Raw genomic sequence first — 19,660 nt, 5'->3', positions numbered from 1 at the left:
AGATACCCAAGGTGTACTTTAAAGGGCAGGTTTAGATTCTGAAACCATCAACACTACATTGGTATTTCCAGGGAAAGCTGGAAAATGCTGTAAATGATTCCTGAGAAATGTAGTACTACACGATAACCATTCAAATAAATGGGCATTTATGTAATACACAGCTATGCCAAGTCCCTAGCTATTACTCTATCCTCTGTTTAATATACAGTTGTGTGAAAAAGTGTTTGCCCCCTTTCTGGTTTCCTATTCTTTTGCATGTTTGTCACACTTAAATGTTTCAGATCACCAAACAAATTTAAATATTAGGCAAAGTTAACACAAGTAAACACAAAAAATGCTCTGGAGGAATATTGACCCACTCATCTTTGCAGAATTGCTGTAACTCAGTCATATTTTAGGGTTTCCAAGCGTGAACCGCCTTTTTAAGGTCATGCCACAGCATCTCATTCGGATTAAGGTCAAGGCCACTTCAAACTCTTAATTTTGTTTTTCTTAAGCCATTGAGAGGTGGACTTGCTTGTGTGTTTTGGATCATTACCTTGCTGAATAACCCAAGTGTGCTTCAGCTTGAGGTCATGTGCAGAAGGACGGACATTCCCCTTCAGGATTTTTTGGTAGACAGCAGAATTCATGGTTCCATTTACCACAGCAAGTCTTCCAGGTCCCGAAGCAGCAAAACAGCCCCAGACCATCACACTACCACCACCATATTTGACTACTGGTATGACGTTCCTTTTCTGAAATGCTGTGTTACATCTATGCCACATGTAATGGGACATACACTTTCCAAAAAGTTCAACTTTTGTGTTGTCTGTCCACAGAGTATTCTCCCAAAAGTCTTGGGGATCATCAAGATGTTTTCTGGCAAAACTGAGACAAGCCTTTATGTTCTTATTGCTCAGCATTGCGCTCAGTATTGCTTTTCATCTTGGAACTCTGTCATGCAGGCCATTTTTGCTCAGTTTTTGTTATGGTGGAATCATGAACACTGACCTTAACTGAGGCAAGTGAGGCCTACAGTTCGCTGGATGCTGTTGTGTGGTCGTTTGTGACCTCTTGGATGAGTCGTTGCTGTGTTCTTGGGGTAATTTTGGCTGGTCACACCTTGGAAGGTTTACCTCTGTTCTTGATTTTTGCCATTTGTGGATAATGGTCCTCACTGTGGTTCGCTGGAGTCCCAAAGCATTAGAAATGGCTTTATAACCTTGTCCAAACTGATAGATCTCAATTACTTTGTTTCTCATTTGTTCCAGAATGTCTTTGGATCGCAGCATGATGTGTAGCTTTTAAGGATCTTTTGGTCTTCTTCACTTTGTCTGGCAGGTCCTATTTAAGTCATTTCTTGATTGAGGACAGGTATAGCAATAATCAGGCCTGGGTATGTCTAAGGAACTTGAACTCAGCTTACCAAAGATGTGATAAACCACGGTTAATTTGTGTTTTAAGATCTGGAGGGGCAATCACTTTTTCACGCAGGACTCAGTAGGTTTGGCTTTCTTTTTCCCTCACTAATAAAGACCTTCATGTAAAAACTACATTTTGTGTTTACTTGTGTTATCTTTGTCTAATATTTAAATTGATTTGGTGATCTGAAACATTTAAGTGTGATAAACATGCAAACGAATAGGAGATCAGGAAGGGGGCAGATTTGCACAATGCTGTACCTTAATAGAGAACAGTTCCTTAACTTTTAATTCATAATAATCAAAAGCATTGTTATGTTATAATAGTGGGAATCTGGAAAGTGGCTCATGATCTTGCCAAATTTCGAAAGATATGTCTTCACAGAAAAGCCTTGTTTAGGTTTTCATATCCCTAAGTATTACTGCAAATAAAGAGTGACAGAACATGCAAGTGAGGTTAAATACACATTCGCAAGTAGTGGTCTGAGTGCATAATGCAATGCATGGACAGGCCAAGGCTCTCCTGACCAGAATTTGGCAACATCATATATGGCTATGAGGCATTTCAGTTCGGGTTAGGAGACCAGTGTCTGCTCCATTAATCACAGACCATAATGTACAATGTGTGATTGTAGCCTGAAGTGAAGAAGTAAATATGGTAAATCTGGAAAAACTGCTCCAGCAAAGGTATTATTCATCTTATAAGGTGTCAAACCTAAGGAAGTAGCATTTCAGATTTCTCCAGAAACACGCACAGACTTTACAGGATCCTTGAGGAATACTTACAGGCAAACCTTCATCTGTCTCTTCCACAGTGGGCAGGTGAGGTGCACCAAACTTCTCTGTGAGCTCTGCTATAGTTTTGTGGGTAGGCTCCTCTGAAGCTTTCCTCTGAAATAAAATAAGATAAGATTTAAAAATTGCATATATAACGTATGTTCTTACTATCAAAGGGGTTGTCTGGGCTTTCTGTATAATTTGTGCGTGTACCTAAGCTGCAGAATGCTGACAGTTTGTAATATACTCCCCGTCAGCATTCTGCATGGTGTCCTAGGTATCAAACTTAGGCTATGTGCACACGTTCAGGAATTTTCACGTTTGTTCGCGTTGTTTCGCTATAAAAACGCGATAAAACCGTGAAAAAACCGCATACATTAAGCATCCTATTATTGAATGCATTGCAGCAATATAATTAAGTATATAAAATTAAATTTTATTGGAAAACAGTTAACACCATAAAAAAACAATAACATATAAAATGGAAGTAACAATGAGTATCACACCAATCAGGGAGTATAAAGTAAGATAGGGGAAATAAATAGCCTATGAGAATCTCCTTTTTATATTTTATTGTCTCCATATGTTTTTATGGTGTTAACTATTTTTCCAGTAAAATTACATTTTATGCACTTGATTATATGGCCACAATTGCTGCAGCCTTTCAATAAGTGTTGTTCAGGCTTATCAGTAAGGCTATGTGCCCACGTTGCAGAAATGCTGCGGAAATGTCCACAGCATTTCCGCAACTCCCTGCCGTGGGTAAAACGCATGCGGAATTCGCATGCATTTTCCTGCAAAACACAAGCGCTTTGCAAGCGTTTTAGCTTTCAGAATGCTTGTGTTTTCCAAGTGATTTGAAGCATCGCTTGGAAAACTGATTGGCAGGTTGGTCACATTTGTCAAGCATAGTGCTTGACAAGTGTGACCAATTTTTTACTATTGATACTGCCTATGCAGCATCAATAGTAAAAGATAGAATGTTAAAAACTATAAAAAAATAAAAAATATGGTTATTTTCACCTTCCGAAGGCCCCCGATCTCCTCAGCGGCGCTCCTGGTATGTTCCGTTCCCAGGGATAATTTGCGCGAAGGACCTTTGTGACGTCACGGTCGCATGACCACGACATCATCTCAGGTCCTTCGCGCAATACATCCCTTGGAACGGAAGCCGCTGCGTGCACCGCTGAGAGCCGGGAGGACTCCGGGGGCCATCAGTTGGTAAATATATCCTTATTTTTTATTTTAATTCTTTTTTTTTTTTACAGAAATATGGTTCCCAGGGCCTGAAGGAGAGTCTTGTCTCCTGCAGACCCTGGGTACCATCCGCACATGAAGCGCTCACTTTACGCATGGTGGGCATAGCCACATGCGTAAAGTAAGCGTTTCAATGCAATCCTATGGCGGAGGAATCACTGCGATTCTGCAGAAATAATGAACAAGCTGTGGATTTTACCGCTATGCGATTCCGCAGCGGGAAAATCCGCAGCATGGGCACAGCAACTGCGGAATCCCATAGGATTGCATGGGAATGCGATTTATGCGTTTCCGCGGCGGCAAAAAATGCGGCAGAAACGCAAAAAAATGCAACGTGGACACACAGCCTAACACAGACTTCCGTGAGAAGTCTGTGTTCGGAGTACGTGCACAGATACTAGGTGTCCGGTACGGACCCCAAACTTTAGCGTTCCGGTTTGTCCATCACTACTTATTAGTGAGCAGTAGTAAGTGTGTTGACTAGCTGCTATTTTTAATACATGTTACAATAGGGCATATCGAAATTTATATTTTTTACCTTTAGCAGCTCATCAAAATTAAATAATTTACTGCTTTTTATAAAGTTTATAAAACATACTGCTCCTGTTTTTCAACACTTGTACCTTGATCATCACCACACAGCACCTCAAGCGCTGTGATGTCCCCTCCCAAAGAATGTTACCACAGAGCTCCCCATGCAGTATGATTTTCCCTCAAAGTCCCCTTATACAGTACGATGTCTCCATACAGGTCCCTTACACACTATAATGTCCCCACAAAGACCTTCTACACAGTATATCCCCACACAACTCCCCAGCCTGCCTGTCACCACAGAGCCTGTGTGTGTGTGTGTGCGTGCGTGCGTGTATGTACTGTATGTATGTCCGGGATTGGCATCTGCACCGTCGCAGCTACATCCACAAAATTTTGCACAATCACACGTCTGGACCGAGAGCGCCATAGGCTATGTTGTGAGGCAAAATTTTAACCCCGCGTGTTCCAATTCACCAAACAATTTTGCCCCTATCTACATAATGGGGAAAAAGTGAAAGGAAAAGTGTTGAAGGCAAATTGACAGCTGCCAGATGTGAACAAGGGGGACTTAAAGAGTGAGAGCGATGGCGCCAAAGAGTATATTGTAGATTCAAAAACAAGAAAAAAAGTGACTAAAAAAGTCGCAGCCAGCTCACCAACCAGACCATCGAAAGCGGAGCACGGGAGCCCGTCCTGATCCAGACGTCCAGCAGCAGCACTTCCAACAAAGTAGACACTCCAGCTCCAGCAAGATGGATAAAAAGTTGCAAATTTTATTAATCCAAAGTGGCAATAAAAGCAGAAAAATTCCTTACAAGTGGACCAGACAGGTGATTGTAAGAATACGGCTACGCGTTTCGACCCATAGCGGTCTTACTCATGCCCATGCAGCTCCAGGAATGAGCGCGCTATATATCCCATACAGGCTTGAAACACGCCTCCCACATCACATGACAGGTTCGTAAGGTCCTAGAGCTACAAATGTCTGAACATATTAAAAATAGACTATAACATACACAACATACTAAAACACTAACAATAGTGATACATAATTTCACTTTTCTTGTTCATGCCTGCAGGATAACGAGTATTTAGATTGTAGATCCAAAAAGCCTCTCTAGTGAGCAGGCGTCTCCTTGAATCTCCTCCGCGATTTTGGGAGCAAAAATGTATGTTCTCTGCCGATAATCCTTTTGTTGAATGCATCTCCTGGTATGGCAGATACATTGATGACACCCTCATTATTTGGGGGGGGCGATGTGTCTGCCATACCGGGATTTGTAGAATACATTAATTCTAATGATTGCGGTATCAAGTTCACTTTTGTTTGTGATCAGTTTAATATTTCATTTTTGGATTTGGATCTGTGCGGATGTGTTGGGGAGAAAATTATAAGTAAGACGCATACAAAACCCATTAGTGGGAACACATTGCTGCACGCGGAGAGTAGCCATCCAGCCCACACAATTAGATCCATACCTGTGGGAGAATTTATTAGGTCCAAACGCAATTGCAGTGGGGAGGAGGATAGACAGAAGGAATTTAATAAAACAACAAATTTAAAAACCGTAAATACCCTAGTTGGACTTTAAGAAGAGCTGCAAACGTAGTCAATAGAAAACGGAGGGAGGATTTATTAGTTCCAAATAGTGATAATCTATTAAGAAAGAAGAAGTATGACAAAAAACCTTATGTGTGTTTGCAATTTTCCTCCCAATTCAATCAAATCAAAGGTATTATCAACAGGAGATTATCTATCCCATATGAGGATGAAATATTGTCGGATATTTTGAAGGATGGAATAAATGTGGTAGCGAGAAGGGCACGTACTATTGGTGATTCAATTGCCCCAAATTCTTCCTCTGTTTCCAATAAAACCAGATCCAGTACATGGCTGGAATGTAAGGGTTTTTTTAGATGTGGGACTTCTGCATGTAGCACCTGTGCACATATACAATTAGGTAACATTTTCCAGAATTCGGATAATACCAAAGAGTATAAAATAAATAGTTTTATAAATTGCCATACGAAAAATGTGGTATATAAGATAGATTGGAAAGAGAAGGAGATCCAGCTCAACGAAATAGTGAAAAATACATGATTAAGGGTGCTTAGTCACCGGAAACGCGTTGACCTTGGTTTTATAATATTTTTTTGTATGCTGATGTTTTGTCCTTTCACTATATTTTAAGTGAAATAAACTACGGATTTTTCACTATTTCGTTGAGCTGGATCTCCTTCTCTTTCCTGTTCGTCTACGCCCTGACACAGCGGTTCCGTGCTCCGAGCTCTTGGGAATGTCGGTATGGTGAGCTGGATTTTGTTTTTTCATATAAGATAGATTGCATATTATGCCAGATCTCTTATATAGGGTGTACGTCACGTAAATTAAAAACTCGAATAACTGAACACATTAGAGACGCTATTAACCCCAATATAAGAAATACAAATAAAAACATCTCTATGTTATCGAGACATTTTAATTTACAACATAATGGGGATATCACCGCTCTAAGGGTGCAGGGTATTGAGAAAGTGTATATGTCACATCGCGGAGGAGATTCAAGGAGACGCCTGCTCACTAGAGAGGCTTTTTGGATCTACAATCTAAATACTCGTTATCCTGCAGGCATGAACAAGAAAAGTGAAATTATGTATCACTATTGTTAGTGTTTTAGTATGTTGTGTATGTTATAGTCTATTTTTAATATGTTCAGACATTTGTAGCTCTAGGACCTTACGAACCTGTCATGTGATGTGGGAGGCGTGTTTCAAGCCTGTATGGGATATATAGCGCGCTCATTCCTGGAGCTGCATGGGCATGAGTAAGACCGCTATGGGTCGAAACGCGTAGCCGTATTCTTACACTCACCTGTCTGGTCCACTTGTAAGGAATTTTTCTGCTTTTATTGCCACTTTGGATTAATAAAATTAGCAACTTTTTATCCATCTTGCTGGAGCTGGAGTGTCTACTTTGTTGGAAGTGCGCCTACATTGTAGATTGTAAGCTTGCGAGCAGGGACCTCACCCCTAATGTCACTGTTTAAATTGTCTTAACTTGTACTAAATTTATTGTCTGTACATGTCCCCGCTTAATTGTAAAGTGCTGCGGAATATGTTGGCGCTATATAAATAAAAATTATTACTATAATTATTATTATTATTATTATATACCGTACAGTTGCTAAGGTGGGGCCCCGACATGGGATACTCACCACACACGAAGATATGAACACACACACACACACAAAATGCGCCACACATTACCACGTGCTTGAACACATATACCACCCTCAGCACACATTTCACCACACATACACCAACCTCGCCACATAAAAGTCAAAACACAAAAGTTGCCTTTCAAAACTCACCACGCGCAAAATTCGCCACATGCAAAACTCGCCACACGTGCAAAACTCACCTCATGGAAAACTTGCCACACACAAAACTTGCACACGCGGAAAAATTGCCACATGCACAAAAGTTGCAACACATGCTAAAGTTGCCTCACACAAAACTTGCACATACTCAAAACGCACCACACGTGAAACTCGCCACGCGCAAAACTTGCTGCACACAACTTGCTACACTAACCTGTCACATGCAACTCGACACACAAAAGTTGCTACACGCATGTCGCCACACGCAACTCAACACACACAACTTGACACATGAAACTCGCCCTAAAACACACACAAGTCTGGTATTATCCTTCAAAAATAAAAATCTGATTAATAAGCAGACAAACTACAAGAGCAACACATGTACCATATAGGAAATACGGCAGCTGTCAGTCACATGACCTGTCTATTATGTGTATGTGTGAGCTAATACATACTGCCAGGGGGGAGGGCTTCCTGTTGGCTGTGGATTTATCAGGCTGCCAATTTAGCTTACAAATACTGAGGTAAAAATACTGACCAAATAACGTGTGAACGAGGTCTAATACAGGAGGAGATGACACACAGATATATACTATATACAGGAGCAGATGACACACAGGTACATACTATATACAGGAGCAGATGACACACAGGTATATACTATATACAGGAGCAGATGACACAGGTATATACTATATACAGGAGCAGATGACACACAGGTATATACTATATACAGGAGATGACATACAGGTATATACTATATATAGGAGGAGATGACATACAGGTATATACTATATACAGGAGGAGATGACACACACAGATATATACTTTATACAGGAGGAGATGACATACAGGTACATACTATATACAGGGGAGATGACACACAGTTACATACTATATACAGGAGCAGATGACACAGGTATATACTATATACAGGAGGAGACATACAGGTATATACTATATACAGGAGGAGATGACATACTGGTATATACTATATAAAAGAGGAGATGACACATAGGTATATACAGGAGGAGTTGACATTCAGCAGGTATATACTATATACGGGGGAGATGACATACAGGTATATACTATACTAGCTGAAGAGCTCGGCGTTGCCTGGGCATAGTAAATATCTGTGGTTCATTATAGCACCTCACTTCTCTTATTTTCCCATCACGCCTCTCATTTTCCCCCCTCACATCTCTCATTTTCTCCCTTACACCTCTCATTTTCCCCCTCACTCCTCTTATTTTCCCCCTCACTCCTCTCATTCCCCTCTAACACGTCATTTCGACCTCACATCTGTCATTTTCTGATCACTCCACTATTTTCCCTCACTCCTCTCATTTTGCACTCACACCTTTTCATTTTCACCTCACACCCCTCATTTTCACCTTACACCTCTCATTTTGCCCTCAGTATATACATGTTTGTCATCTCCCTTATATATAGTATACACCTGTATGTCATCTTCTGTATATAGTATATACCTGTATGTCATCTCCCCTGTAAATAGTATATACCTGCTGTATGTCGTCTCCTCCTGTATATTGTATATACCTATGTGTCATCTCCTCCTGTATATAGTATATACCTGTATGTCATCTCTTCTGTATATACTATATACCTGTATGTCATCTCCTCCTATATATAGTATATACCTGTATGTCATCTCCTGTATATAGTATATACCTGTATGTCATCTCCTGTATATAGTATATACCTGCTGTATGTCATCTCCTCCTCTATATACCTATGTGTCATCTCCTCTTTTATATAGTATATACCTGTATGTCATCTCCTCCTGTATATAGTATATACATGTGTCATCTCCTCCTGTATACAGTATATACCTGTAAGTCATCTCCTCCTGTATATCATATATACCTGTGTGTCATCTGCTCCTGTATATAGTATATACCTGTGTGTCATTTCCTCCTGTAGATAGTATATACCTGTGTGTCATCTCTCCTGCATATAGTATATACCTGTGTGTCATCTCCCCTGTATATAGTATATACCTGTGTGTCATCTGCCCTGTATATAGTATGTACCTGTATGTCATCTCCCCTGTATATATTATATACCAGTGTGTCATCTCCTCCTGTATATAGTATATACCTGTGTGTCATCTTCCCTGTATATAGTATATATGTGTGTGTCATCTCCTCCTGTATATAGTATATACCTGTATGTCATCTCCTCCTGTATATAGTATATATCTGTGTCATCTCCCCTGTATATAGTATATATGTGTTTGTCATCTCCCCTGTATATAGTATATACCTGTGTGTCATCTCCTCCTGTATATAGTATATATCTGTGTGTCATCTACTCCTGTATTAGACCTTGTTCACACGTTATTTGCTCAGTATTTTTACCTCAGTATTTGTAAGCTAAATTAGCAGCCTGATAAATCCCCAGCCAACAGGCAGCCCTCCCCCCTGGCAGTATATATTAGCTCACACATACACATAATAGACAGGTCATGTGACTGACAGCTGCCGTATTTCCTATATGGTACAGTTGTTGCTCTTGTAGTTTGTCTGCTTATTAATCAGATTTTTATTTTTGAAGGATAATACCAGACTTGTGTGTGTTTTAGGGCGAGTTTCATGTGTCAAGTTGTGTGTGTTGAGTTGCGTGTGGCGACATGCATGTAGCGACTTTTGTGAGATGAGTTTTGTGTGGCGACATGCGAGTAGCAACTTTTTGTGTCGAGTTGCATGTGACAGGTTAGTGTAGCAAGTTGTGTGCAGCAAGTTTTGCGCATGACGAGTTTTGCGCGTGGTGAGTTTTATGTGTGGTGCGTTTTGAGTATGTGAAAGTTTTGTGTGAGGCAACTTTTGCTTGTGTTGCAACTTTTGTGCATGTGGCAATTTTTCCGCGTGTGGCGAGTTCTCCATGAGGTGAGTTTTGCACGTGTGGCGGGTTTTGCATGAGCCTAGTTTTGCACGTGGCGTGGTTTGCGCGTGGCAAGATTTGAGCGGCGACTTTTGTGTTTCGACTTTTATGTGGCAAGGTTGGTGTATGTGTGGTGAAATGTGTGCTGGGGGTGGTATATGTGTTAAAGCACGTGGTAGTGTGTGGCGCATTTTGTGTGTGTGTTCATATCCCCGTGTGTGGTGAGTATCCCATGTCGGGGCCCCACCTTAGCAACTGTACGGTATATACTCTTTGGCGCCATCTCTCTCACTCTTTAAGTCCCCCTTGTTCTCATTTGGTAGCTGTCAATTTGCCTCCAACACTTTTCCTTTCACTTTTTCCCCATTATGTAGATAGGGGCAAAATTGTTTGGTGAATTGGAACGCGTGGGGTTAAAATTTCGCCTCACAACATAGCCTATGACAGATGTGTGACTGTGTAAAATTTTGTGGCTGTAGCTGCGACGGTGCAGATGCCAATCCCGGACATACACACACACATACATACACATTCAGCTTTATATATTAGATACAGGAAATGACATACAGGTATATACTATATACAGAAGAGCTGACATACAGGTATATACAATATACAGGAGGAGATGACCTACAGCAGGTATATACTATTTACAGGGGAGATTACATACAGGTATATACTATATACAGGGGAGATGACATACAGGTATATACTATATACAGGAGATGACATACAGGTGTATACTATAAGGGAGATGACAAACATGTATATACTGAAGGGAAAATGAGAGGTGAGGTGAAAATGAGAGGTGTGAGGTGAAAATGAAAAGGTGTGAGTGCAAAATGAGAGGAGCAAGGGAAAATGACAGACGTGAGGTCGAAATGACAAGTGTTAGGGGGGAATGAGAGGAAGGGGAAATGAGAGGAGTGAGAGGGAAAATGAGAGGTGTGAGGGAGAAAATGAGAAGTGTTAGGGGGAAATGAAAGATGTGAGGGGGAAAATGAGAGGCATGATGGGAAAATGAAAGAAATGAGATGCTAAATGAGAGGCGTGATGGGAAAATAAGAAAAGTGAGGTGCTATAACTAACCACAGATATTTACTATGCCCAGGCAACGCCAGGCTCTTCAGCTAGTAGTATTATAAACCCACACTGCCCTCTAAGCAGGAGGATATCCCCACACAGACCCTTTACACAGTATTATATCCCCCCAGTTTCCTACGATGTACTGTCAATTTAAAAAAATAAAATAAAGCTACTCACCTAACCCAGCTCCTCCACTGCTCCAGTCTGTGTTGTCATGAATGTTATGGACCTGGTGGTTAGGAGCACCCGAAAAGACCTGATGGTTAAACTAACAAAGGACAAGCTCTGGGAAGTGGGAGCTCTGCTGACCGCAACCCCTAATCCAATCACACACACTAGAAATAGCCGTGGAGCGTTCCTGACTCTCCCTAGACGCCTCTTCACAGCGTAAGCTAACTAGCCCTAGAGATAGAAAATAAAGCCTACCTTGCCTCAGAGAAATTCCCCAAAGGTAAAGGAAGCCCCCCACATATATTGACTGTGAGTTAAGATGAAAGTCACAAACACAGAAATGAAACAGGTTTCAGCAAAGGGAGGCCAGACTTACTAAACAGACTGAGGATAGGAAAGGTATCTTTTCGGTCAGCACAAAAAACTACAAAAAGACCACGCAGAGTGTGCAAAAAGACCTCCGCACCGACTCACGGTGCGGAGGTGCCACTCTGCATCCCAGAGCTTCCAGCTAGCAAGGCAAAATCATGATAGCAAGCTGAACAAGAAAACAATGAACAAATAATAAACTAGCAGGGACTTAGCTTCTGCTGGAGTAGACAGGTCACCAGAAAGATCCAAGACCGAACTGAACCAGTACAAGAACATTGACAGCTGCCATGGAGTAACGATCGGAGTGGAGTTAAATAGAGCAGCCAGCCAAAGAATAAACTGAGTCACCTGTGGAAGGAACCTCAGAAGCAGCAGCTCCACTCACAGCCACCAGAGGGAGTCCATGGACAGAACCTGCCGAAGTACCATTCATGACCACAGGAGGGAGTTCGATAACAGAATTCACAACACATGACGTCATCACGCCTGCTGCTTTTTCAGAAGCAAAGGCTCAATGATGGAAAAGCACATTGACAGCTCACATAGAAAAAACTCAGAAAAAATACATACCATGAGATATGGCCTTCCCATAACCCTGTCTGATGACAAATGCACACCACAGGATGCAGCAGGCCTCCACTGATAAAGGCTAGGGGCGGCACGGGTGCAAACTACTTGATAAAAACAGCCACCCCTGCACCAACCAAACATTGAAGGTTGGCTGCCTAGTAGAAAAAACGCACATTGATATAACTCGCATAGGACGCCAGTCACACTGATAAGTGTGGTGCACAGTGTCTGGTATGCAACCTATTAATGACGCCCCTTGTATTAACAGGCGGGCTGCTGCATCCTGTGGAGAATCTTTGATGCAAAAAGAAAGCGTGCTGTCCGCAAGGCACAAGTAGAATCTGGTGTACTGACTACATCTGCCTCCTTATGTCAAGTATGTGGGCGAACCTTCAGGGCCCGGATTGGACTCATCAGCCACCTCCGGACCCATAACTACTAATTCTCTTCTAACCCTGAAGTCATGGTCATCTTCGACTACGAAGGATGAACATCAATACTGAGGGAAATCATACAGTTTGCTAATGACATATTTTCTGAAAAGTTTTACAATTTCATCTTCTTTCACTTTCCTCAGGAGCGATAGGTCCTCTATAAGTCACATATCACATAAACTTGAGTAATTCAGAGGCCAGAGGTCAGATCTCACCTTTTGTTGCTCTTCAATTCTCTGCTGGATCAAAAGTTCTTCTCGCTTTAGTTTTTCAATTGTCTCAAGCTCTTGTCGTGCCTCTTCTTTCTCTCTTTCCAGCTGTTCTCTTTCCAGTCTCCTCTTAAAAATATGAAGAAAAAATCTAAATAATTCTAAGTGGCAAAAATAATCTTAATATTATTAATACAATTATACACTCCTCAACATTGAAGACAAAAAAGGAATAGTCGTTGAATTGTGGAAATCACAGGATGGATAGACATGTTACTGATATGGAAATGAAGAAAATATGAAAACATAATTTTCGAAACATCTCGATTTATTCAGTATAGAGTATGAGCACCACGTACAGAAATACCGCACTTACCACATTGTCTGCTATAATGAGGTTATTAATTATCTGAGGAATGTTCTGCCACACTGAATGCAGTTGGCCAAATCATCAAGATCCCCTGATGGCAGCTACCTGTGCTATTGCTGAATAATGACATCCCAAATGTGCTCGATGGGAGACAAGTCCAAAGACGCTGCAGGCCATGTGGTGGGTTTAGGCCACGCAGGCTGACATGCAACATACGGCCTGGTATTGTTGTTTTGATATACTGTGCTAGAAGCCACCATGATTACATGTTTCACTTCGGCATTGCTATTCTATAATGTTCAGGCATGAAATCATACATTTGTTAACTGGTCTGTTACCTGGTATGGAACATAGATTTGGTCAATAAAAGGAATCTGTACTCGCATGTATAGAGTGGAAGTGAGACCCTGCATTTAATGGAATATAATCAGCTTACTTATTCCTATGCTGACTCACACAAGTAAACCAGCTGCGAGATTTGTGAAATGCACTCACACCTAAGCTATAATTGTTATGGCACAACAAGTCTCAGGTCAGTGTCCTTTCCTATCACTATTAGTGATGAGCGAGTGTACTCGTTGCTACGGTTTGCCCAGACCATGCTCGGGTGATATCCGAGTATATGTGAGTGCTCGGAGATTTAGTTTTCTTCACCGCAGCTGAATGATTTACAGCTGCTAGACAGCCTGAATACATGTGAGGATTCCCTAGCAACCAGGCAACCCCCACATGTACTCAGGCTGTCTAGCAGCTGTAAATCATGCAGCTGAGGCGAAGAAAACTAAATCTCCGAACAGTCACATATACTCGGAGATTACCCGAGCAACGAGTAAACTCGCTCATCACTAATCACTATACTATAATCTTCTATTTAAACAGCAATTTTGTGGAAGCTCCTTGTCCCTGAGAAAGGAAGACAATTCTTCTGAAATGCATTGGAAAGAAGTGTGTCCACATGTACTATCTGTAGCGTGAGGGCACAGAAGCAGGTAGTACGTCTTGTGCCAGAATAAGGAGGTATGATGGTGGATTCCTTATCAGCGCTCCTGACACTCGGACACTGCAGGTGAGCACACCTCCTCCTGTAACTGGGTGGTTATATTGTCAATGTTATAGTGAAAGCCAAGCGTAGCTGAAAGGGAATCGCTCACCTACAAATATGCTATTTATCTGAAAACATAGTGGTAATCTGTACGTAAATAGCATATTAGGCTGGCTTACTGGAGGAGCGGCTGCAGGGAGAAAATGAGGTTATATTCCCCCTGCAGCTGCTCTCTTCCAGTGATCAGAGTGATACGTGGACCTATTACAATCATTTCACACTACTCAGTGAGCGTGCTACAATCACTCGCTGGCACATTGATTGACAAAACCAGTAAACCAGCCACAATGTCTACAGGTATAATCCGTATTTATGGAGGTGACGACTTCCCTGTAAGTGACTGCAGTTTACATATGTAAATACCGGTGCACTTCCTCTCTATGTGCGAGTGCAGATTTTTGTCTCTTTTCTTTATTCTCCATGCTTTGGGATGAAGTTATGGTTATATGCTGCTGTATCGCCCTTGTAGAGTGGATTACACAGGCCGTCACCGATTCCACCATAGTAGCAATGTCCGGCCACGAGCATTTTATGGGAGAAGTCGATTCATTCACGGAGTCAGCGTTACCTTCTCATGTTCATCCAGATTGCTTCTGTACTTGTAAATGAAGTGTGCCAGGTACTCGATAGGGTCCGCCGGTCTTTTCTCCACTATTTCTGCCAGGCCCTCTGACAGGCATTTTCCCAACGACCTCTTCACATATTCAGAATCCATTTATGACCCCGAAGTCCAATCTTAAGAAAAAAATATATTATTCCAAGGGCTGATTTATGGCCTCATACTAAAAGCCAGCGGACATCACATTAGTTTCCTGCAGGGAATTGTCTGAGAACCATTCATGGTGCACTTTAGCTTACACCGTCCATGAGGGGCACTGACTGACACTGCAATGTGGACCTCTGACGATCACCAATCACACCTGACATTATTAATGGAGACAGCGGCCATTAAGAGGATGGAGATGGGGAGGGTCATCTGTTTGCATTATCATGGTGGTGGGACACTACTGAAGACCACCCTGTCTACCCTGTTTGTACATCTATGGAGCTCGGTCATTTTACAATGCACTGCAATGTCCGGCCTCATTCAGACTTCCATGCTGTAGAACACGTACGCATTACAGTCTATGGGGCTCTTCACGTCTGTGGTTTTTGGACTGAATGGTCGACAAAAATTCATGGCAACGTGTTCCTTTTCATCTAAGTCACCGATCAAATTTCCCCAAAGAAGCCTGTGGGCCTGCGACAATCACAGACAGCACACGGATGGCGTCGGTGTGTAACCCACGTGCTGTCCGTGACTAACACTGTCATGGATAGGAGAAGCATTATCATTTATGTATCTATTCGGGAAAATGTCTGATGAGACGCTCTGCAGGAAGAGCTGGGACTAGAGGAAAGTCATTCCCCATGGTTTTCACGCCAACAGTAAAGCATCCGCAGACCATTCATGTGCGGGGTTCTACATCCATGGAGGTGTCTCATTCACAATTTTACCTAAGAACGCTGCCAAGAATAAAGAATGGGATCTAAACAACATGGAAAAGCAGCTTCTCCCAATGATCCAGGAGTGATGTGATGATGATCCATGCTTTTTCCAGCACAAAGGAGACAATGTATCATGGCAAAAGTGAGAACTAAGTGGCTCAGTGAACAAAACATTGTGATTTTAGGTCATGGCCAGAAAACCCCCCTAATCCCATTGACAACCTGTGATCAATCCTCAAACATCAGAGAAACAAAAACACAGGAAGCGTGATAAACTCCAAGGGCTGATTAGATAATAATCTGTGAGGATCTGGCCCAGCAGCCAATATCCATCTGCCGGGGGAAGGGCTGCGTCCAATCACACAGGAAAATCTGCAAATCACTGAACCGCATCCAATACATTGTATTGTGGAGATTTTTGTGCTGCGGCTCATAAACCCGCACCACGAGTGAGGTACACAGCATCAAATAGAAGCACTGTGGCGTGAGATTTCTAGAATCCCCATGCACTGTGCTTGTAACCTAGAACGCGGCGGTTTGGACCCAGCGCAGGTGAGATATGTCTAAACCGCTGCTACTCCGGATCATGGGCACTTGCTCTAATAGATTAAAACACATTGAAGCAGCAAAATATGTGTGGAAGTCTCTAAAGTTTTGGCTACAACTTTAGTCTGTCTGGTGCTATGTGTGGGGGAGCTCTGCCTGACACTATGTGTGGGGAGCTCTGCCTGACACTATGTGTGGGGGAGCTCTGCCTGACACTATGTGTGGGGAGCTCTGCCTGACACTATGTGTGGGGGAGCTCTGCCTGACACTATGTGTGGGGGAGCTCTGCCTGACACTATGTGTGGGGAGCTCTGCCTGACACTATGTGTGGGGGCGTTCTGCCTGACACTATGTGTGGGGAAGCTCTGCCTGACACTATGTGTGGGGAGCTCTGCCTGACGCTATGTGTGGGGGAGCTCTGCCTGACACTATGTGTGGGGGAGCTCTGCCTGACACTATGTGTGGGGGAGCTCTGCCTGACACTATGTGTGGGGGCGTTCTGCCTGACACTATGTGTGGGGGAGCTCTGCCTGACACTATGTGTGGGGGAGCTCTGCCTGACACTATGTGTGGGGAGCTCTGCCTGACACTATGTGTGGGGGCGTTCTGCCTGACACTATGTGTGGGGAAGCTCTGCCTGACACTATGTGTGGGGAGCTCTGCCTGACACTATGTGTGGGGGCGTTCTGCCTGACACTATGTGTGGGGAAGCTCTGCCTGACACTATGTGTGGGGGCGTTCTGCCTGACACTATGTGTGGGGGAGCTCTGCCTGACACTATGTGTGGGGGAGCTCTGCCTGACACTATGTGTGGAGGAGCTCTGCCTGACACTATGTGTGGGGAAGCTCTGCCTGACACTATGTGTGGGGGAGCTCTGCCTGACACTATGTGTGGGGGAGCTCTGCCTGACACTATGTGTGGGGGAGCTCTGCCTGACACTATGTGTGAGGATGCTCTGCCTGACACTATGTGTGGGGAGCTCTGCCTGACACTATGTGTGGGGGAGCTCTGCCTGACACTATGTGTGGGGGAGCTCTGCCTGACACTATGTGTGGGGGAGCTCTGCCTGACACTATGTGTGGGGAGCTCTGCCTGACACTATGTGTGGGGGAGCTCTGCCTGACACTATGTGTGGGGGAGCTCTGCCTGACACTATGTGTGGGGAGCTCTGCCTGACACTATGTGTGGGGGCGTTCTGCCTGACACTATGTGTGGGGAAGCTCTGCCTGACACTATGTGTGGGGAGCTCTGCCTGACACTATGTGTGGGGGCGTTCTGCCTGACACTATGTGTGGGGGAGCTCTGCCTGACACTATGTGTGGGGGCGTTCTGCCTGACACTATGTGTGGGGGAGCTCTGCCTGACACTATGTGTGGGGGAGCTCTGCCTGACACTATGTGTGGAGGTGCTCTGCCTGACACTATGTGTGGGGAAGCTCTGCCTGACACTATGTGTGGGGGAGCTCTGCCTGACACTATGTGTGGGGGAGCTCTGCCTGACACTATGTGTGGGGAAGCTCTGCCTGACAATATGTGTGGGGATGCTCTGCCTGACACTATGTGTGGGGAGCTCTGCCTGACACTATGTGTGGGGGAGCTCTGCCTGACACTATGTGTGGGGGAGCTCTGCCTGACACTATGTGTGGGGGAGCTCTGCCTGACACTATGTGTGGGGAGCTCTGCCTGACACTATGTGTGGGGGAGCTCTGCCTGACACTATGTGAGGGGAGCTCTGCCTGACACTATGTGTGGGGGAGCTCTGCCTGACACTATGTGTGGGGGAGCTCTGCCTGACACTATGTGTGGGGGAGCTCTGCCTGACACTATGTGTGGGGAGCCCTACCTGGCACTATGTGTGGGGGAGCTCTGCCTGACACTATGTGTGGGGGAGCTCTGCCTGACACTATGTGTGGGGGAGCTCTGCCTGACACTATGTGTGGGGAGCTCTGCCTGACACTATGTGTGGGGGAGCTCTGCCTGACACTATGTGTGGGGAGCCTGACACTATGTGTGGGGGAGCTCTGCCTGACACTATGTGTGGGGTGGGGGAGCTCTGCCTGACACTATGTGTGGGGGAGCTCTGCCTGACACTATGTGTGGGGACGCTCTGCCTGACACTATGTGTGGGGGAGCTCTGCCTGACACTATGTGTGGGAAGCTCTGCCTGACACTATGTGTGGGGAGCCTGACACTATGTGTGGTGGAGCTCTGCCTGGCACTATGTGTGAGGTGGGGGAGCTCTGCCTGACACTATGTGTGGGGGAGCTCTGCCTGACACTATGTGTGGGGGAGCTCTGCCTGACACTATGTGTGGGGGAGCTCTGCCTGACACTATGTGTGGGGAGCTCTGCCTGACACTATGTGTGGGGACGCTCTGCCTGACACTATGTGTGGGGGAGCTCTGCCTGACACTATGTGTGGGGGAGCTCTGCCTGACACTATGTGTGGGGGAGCTCTGCCTGACACTATGTGTGGGGGAGCTCTGCCTGACACTATGTGTGGGGGAGCCTGACACTATGTGTGGGGGAGCTCTGCCTGACACTATGTGTGGGGGAGCTCTGCCTGACACTATGTGTGGAGGAGCTCTGCCTGACACTATGTGTGGGGAAGCTCTGCCTGACACTATGTGTGGGGGAGCTCTGCCTGACACTATGTGTGGGGGAGCTCTGCCTGACACTATGTGTGGGGGAGCTCTGCCTGACACTATGTGTGAGGATGCTCTGCCTGACACTATGTGTGGGGAGCTCTGCCTGACACTATGTGTGGGGGAGCTCTGCCTGACACTATGTGTGGGGGAGCTCTGCCTGACACTATGTGTGGGGGAGCTCTGCCTGACACTATGTGTGGGGAGCTCTGCCTGACACTATGTGTGGGGGAGCTCTGCCTGACACTATGTGTGGGGGAGCTCTGCCTGACACTATGTGTGGGGAGCTCTGCCTGACACTATGTGTGGGGGCGTTCTGCCTGACACTATGTGTGGGGAAGCTCTGCCTGACACTATGTGTGGGGAGCTCTGCCTGACACTATGTGTGGGGGCGTTCTGCCTGACACTAT

General features: G+C 44.4%; 1 protein-coding gene across 1 annotated transcript in view; it reads right to left on the bottom strand.

The window, feature by feature from the left end:
- LOC138667701 (DPY30 domain-containing protein 1-like) overlaps window positions 1-19,660 on the bottom strand; it is a 37,317-nt gene that overhangs the window by 10,197 nt on the left and 7,460 nt on the right. The window contains exons 2-4 of the mRNA XM_069755816.1: window positions 15,141-15,307; window positions 13,107-13,229; window positions 2,190-2,294 (exon numbers count right to left, since the gene is read on the bottom strand). Of these exons, the coding sequence (XP_069611917.1) occupies window positions 2,190-2,294; window positions 13,107-13,229; window positions 15,141-15,287 (375 nt within the window). The 5' untranslated portion in view covers window positions 15,288-15,307. The remainder of the gene's footprint in view (window positions 1-2,189; window positions 2,295-13,106; window positions 13,230-15,140; window positions 15,308-19,660) is intronic.

This window comes from Ranitomeya imitator, chromosome 2 (genome assembly GCF_032444005.1).
Source record: "Ranitomeya imitator isolate aRanImi1 chromosome 2, aRanImi1.pri, whole genome shotgun sequence".
NCBI lineage: Eukaryota > Metazoa > Chordata > Amphibia > Anura > Dendrobatidae > Ranitomeya > Ranitomeya imitator.
The sequence above is the reverse complement of the archived record's forward strand: the minus strand, read 5'-3'. Positions and strand labels throughout refer to the sequence as shown.